The sequence below is a fragment of the Lipotes vexillifer genome, unplaced genomic scaffold, assembly GCF_000442215.2.
Source record: "Lipotes vexillifer unplaced genomic scaffold, Lipotes_vexillifer_v1.1 scaffold371, whole genome shotgun sequence".
Classification (NCBI taxonomy): domain Eukaryota; kingdom Metazoa; phylum Chordata; class Mammalia; order Artiodactyla; family Lipotidae; genus Lipotes; species Lipotes vexillifer.
Window position 1 is genome coordinate 960,278 of NW_006786304.1, and position 4,787 is coordinate 965,064.

The window sequence follows — 4,787 nt, forward strand, 5'->3', positions numbered from 1 at the left end:
GGTACGCGGGCTTCTCACTGCTGTGGCCTCTCCCGTTGCGGAGCACAGGCTCCGGACACGCTGGCCCAGCGGCCATGGCTCACGGGCCCAGCCGCCCCGCGGCATGTGGGATCCTCCCGGACCGGGGCACGAACCCGCGTCCCCTGCATCGGCAGGCGGACTCTCAACCACTGCGCCACCAGGGAAGCCCAGTGCTGGTTATTTTTGATGCATAACAAACCACCCTAAACTCACTGGCATAAAACAAAAATGTTTTATTATGTTCATGGAGTCTGTAGGTCAGCATAATGAAAGGGAATAATGCGGAATGGCTTTTTGTCAGTTCCACAACGTCTGGTGCCTTAGCTGGGGTGACTCCAATGGCTAAGGTCTGGAATCATTTGGAAGCTTCATCAGTCATGTCTGGTGCCTGGTCTGGGATGACTTGAAAACTGGGCTTAGCTGGAGATGTTGACTTGAGCACCTCCATTGGTCTCTCCTTGTGAGTTGGGCTTCCTCACAACATGGAGGTTAAGTTTCAAGCAGGAATGTCCTGGGAGGGGGCGTCTTGAGAGCAAATATTCCAAGAGAAGTGGGCAAAAGGCTTTTATAACTTGCCTTGGGAGACACATTGCATCACTTCTGGAATACTTGTCGAGGCAGTCACAGCATGTCTAGATTCAGATTCAAGAAAAGGGTATGTGGACACCACTTCCAGATGGCGGTCCAAGAACTTATAGCCAGGACTTCCCTGGTGGTGCAGTGGTTAAGAATCTGCCTGCCAATGCAGTGGACACAGGTTCGAACCCTGGTCCACGAAGATCCTACATACTGCAGAGCAACTGAGCCTGTGGCGCCGCAACTAGAGAAAGCCCACACACAGCAACGAAGACCCAGCACAGCCAAAAATAAATAAATTTATATAAAAAATGAAATCTATTCTTAAAATTCATTTCACCTGTTTTTTATTTATTGAAGGTGGATGTTAGCAAACTTAATATTTTGCATGTGGCTTGCCTTGGGGGCTCGCATTATATTTCTGTCGGACAACGGTGCTCTAGAGAGAAGGATAACATCCATTTGGGGACCAGGAGGGCGAAAGGAAAAGAGGAAAGCAGGAAAAATAAGAGCTGCAAGGGCGTGGATAGGAGAGTAAGTAAGTGGTTTGGTTTGCCCTAGGCCCAGTTTCCATGGTAACCTTGCAATAAACTCTTCCTATGTTAAAAAAAAAAGGAAGTGTTTGGGTTTCTTCTTTATTTATATACTTATTTACTTAACAATTAAATTAATATATTTATGTTAAATGATTATATCATGATAAGTTCTCAAGAAAGAAGTCCCATAGCCATCTTTCATGGAGCACCAACTCTGAGCCAACCTCTGTTCCAAGGGCTTTCACGGATCATCACCTTTAATCCCCCTAAGGATCCTATGAGGTAGGGTTAATGGTTATCGCCATTTCACAGAGGAGCAAACTGAGGTGTAGAGAAGCCCAGGGACCTTCCCAGAATCACTGCGAGGGCAGCGAGCAGCAGTAGAAACTCAATAGCTGGACCACAGCGCCTGATTTACATAGAGTTGCAGGTGGGGGAGGTTTATAAAGGATGGTGATGCAGATGTGTATTTAGAGTAGCTATGATATTCACCTGTCCCAGCCTGTGGACCCAGTCAGCGGAAACGCCTTCTTGCAGAATTCACATCTGATCTCAGTGCGGATCATACACGTACAGAAACTGTGTACAAAAACACACGGTGAATTGCACGTGCATCGTTATGGCTACAGAAACATCTGCGAGAGCGAGGCCTCATTGAACGAGGCCCGTACCCCATCAGTGAGAGCTGTGGACCCCAAATGATGCCCGCACCTCACAGCTGAGGCCTGTGTACCCTTACTGAAGCCCGTCCCCACTGAGTGAGGCCTGAAAACTCTGAGTGAGTCCTGGTTCCACCGTGGGAGGCCATAGGCTTTTTTTTTTTTTTTTTTTTGTCCGCACCGCGCCGCTTGTGGGATCTTAGTTCCCAGACCAGGGATCGAACCTGTGCCCCCTGCTGTGGAAGCACGAAGTCCTAACCACTGGATTGCCAGGGAATTCCCCACCACTTCCCCCCCCCCCCCCCCCCCCTGTGGAAAGTGGGGCCGTAACACCTGCTCAGCAGGTGCGCCTGTGAGGAGCACAGGTGAGAATGTCCAGCCCTTGTTTACGTCTCTGTATCCTGAACACCTACACTGTGGAGGGGAATTACAACCCTGCAGGAAGCCGGTCCTCTACCGAAAGGAGGCCTCTATCCCCTGAAGGAGCTCGGGTCCCCCTGACTGATGTCTCACACCCTGTGAATATGGCCTTTTGGGGCTCATCACTAATGGTGATCCCCCCCCCTGAGTCTTCCGTTCCTCAGGCTCGTGCAGAGCCGGCTCCTCAGATCCCACCAACTCCGACCCCTGCTCCAGCCCGCAGTGTTGCCATGGAGATGGGGTGCAGCTGGCAGGCGGGGCTAGCCCGTGTGCGCAGGCGCAGGGCGGAGCAGACCCGTCGCCCGGAACTGCTGAGATTGAGCAGAGGGTGCAAGGCCAGACCCGGCCACAGGCGGGCGAGCGAGGCGCCCCTCCCCGCGCCGCTCCGGGGGCCCACGGCGCCGCCCTCCCCAGCACCTGTCCCGGGCGCCGCGGTGTCACTCAGCCTCTCTCAGGAACAAAGGGCAGAGGGGCCGGGCCGGTGGCACCCCTGGGTTTGTGGATGCTAGGACCCCTGTGGGGAGGGGCCTCGTGAAAGGACGCTGCGTCAGCCGCCCAGGGGCAGCTGGAGCCCGAGCCTTGCCACATTCACCTGAACCTGAACTCCAAGCCCTGTGGCGCTGTTCTAGAGTGGCATTTGCACAGGGGACCGCAGCCCACGTCCGCCTCGGGCTCCCTCCTGCTCCGCTGTCAGGGCCAGCGGCGGCACCGTGGCCATGAGCCTTTTGGGGGACTGGTGCAGGGGGCTGGCCGTGGACGTGCACAGGGCCCTGCTGGTCACCGGCATCCCGGAGGACCTGGAGCAGACAGCCATCGAAGCCGTCCTGAAGCCGGCCTTGCTGCCCCTGGGCAAGTTCAGGCTGCGGAACACGCGGGCCATGAGGGACGAGAAGGCCAAGGCCTCCCTGATGGAGTTTGTGAAGAGCATTAATCACAGTGCCATTCCCAAGGAGATCCCGGGCAAGGACGGCGTCTGGAGGATTCTGTGCAAGGACAGCGCGGAGGGCACGAGAGTCCTGAGGCAGATGAAACGCTTGCTGCTGGATAAAAGGCCCCCATAGGCCGCAGTGGCCAGGGCCCCCGGGGACACGCCCACCCCTCCCGCTTCGGAGACCCTGGCTCTGGGGTCGGAGCCGGGGGTCAGGGAGGCTGGCCCCGCTCCTGGTGCAGCCAAAGATGCTAGGAGGGGCCGTCGGGGTCGCAGAAACAGAACCAGAAGCAGCAGGTGGGCCAGAAGTGGGGCGTGGAGGGCGGCCATCCACGTCGGGGAGCAGGAGTCCCAAACTCTTCCGACTAGAGCCTGGGTATCACGATCGAGGAGATGGGCAAGGAGGACTTGAGCGGGGATGGCGAACAGAGCGCGCTGTACGCCACCCTCCAGCCCGCGGCGAAGGAGCCTGTTAGGAAGTGGGCCCTCCAGAGGGAAGGAGATGATGGAACGGTCCCGGCGAGTTCTTGGCCCTGGCAACGGTGACGGACAAAGCCAAGAAGAGGAAGATGGAGAACGATCCCCCTGGGGCTGAGTCGATCAGCCTGAACATCAAAGAAGACCGGAGCGAAATTCCAGACTTAGTGGCCCTACTCGCAGTGAGAGACGCGTCGGACGAGGAGACCATGGGCAGCGACGCCTCCCAAAGCGAGTCTCAGGAAAACGGGGATCAAGAAAGAGGGGGTTGGACATTCCCGAGTTTGTGGTCATTGTGCCTTGTACAGACCCCGCGGACCACTCCGCCTGCGACGAGATGTTTGAAAATCGCTTCTGTGATCGAGTTCCTGGGCTGGAGCGACAAGAAAGCTGCCCTGCCCGAGGTCTTGTCCGTCATGGCCAAGGATACTTCCGGAACCCGAGTGAAGGTGGAGGAGGCAGGCCGCCAGGTGGACGCCGTGGTCCTGAGGAAGGCCAAAGACGGCGCTCACTTGCTGGGATGCATCTCCACCGTGGCTGCGCCTCGGACCACCTGCAAACGGAGGTCTTGGCGCTGCGGGCGGCCCGCGGGAACAGGGAGTCGGAGGACGTGGAGAGCGAGGAGTCGGAGTCCGAGGACCGCGCGTCCAGGAAGCCCCGGGCCAAGCGGGCCCGCCCAGCCTTTAGGGCCCCGGATCGGGCAGACTGGGCAGCGGCTCCCGCCGCGTCGGGGACCCGCAGAACCCGAGGGGGAGGCGGCGGCCCCGGCGGGCTGGGCATCCTTTCCGAGACGGAAGCCCAGGACGAGGCGGCAGGAAGCAAGAGCAGGAAGGGGCGCGCGGGCGCTGGGGCGCAGACCAAGGGCGGCCAGCCCAGAGCTCGGCCGCCCGCCGGCTCCAAGTCCACGCGTGGGAAGAAGGCTGGTCGGGGCAAGAGGCTGCCCCCCCAGTGCCGCTAAGGCCACGGCGAGGCTGCAGCTGCCGGTGGGGCCCCAGCTCCGCCCCTCGGCCCTCCCCGCCGCGGAGGCGGCAACCGCTGCACCGTGGGACCTGAGCTCTAAAGTGCGCGCCCGTCTGCCGCTCCCTCCCCTGTCCTTTCAGTCCCTCCTTTGCAGGTGGCGCGAGCGAGCCCAAGGGAAGAAGGTAGAGCGTAACGGGCTCCCCCGGAGGC

The 4,787-nt window shown here is 58.8% G+C and overlaps 1 protein-coding gene across 1 annotated transcript in view; it reads left to right on the plus strand.

Moving 5' to 3' along the window:
* The window catches only part of LOC103089788 (PNMA-like protein 2), a 33,420-nt gene extending 28,845 nt beyond the window's left edge, over positions 1-4,575 (plus strand). Inside the window, 7 exon segments of the mRNA XM_082931127.1 lie at positions 2,377-2,453; positions 2,907-3,454; positions 3,457-3,647; positions 3,650-3,875; positions 3,878-3,957; positions 3,959-4,182; positions 4,215-4,575. Coding sequence (XP_082787253.1) covers positions 2,377-2,453; positions 2,907-3,454; positions 3,457-3,647; positions 3,650-3,875; positions 3,878-3,957; positions 3,959-4,182; positions 4,215-4,575 — 1,707 coding nt within the window.
* Positions 4,576-4,787: the final 212 nt, after the last annotated feature.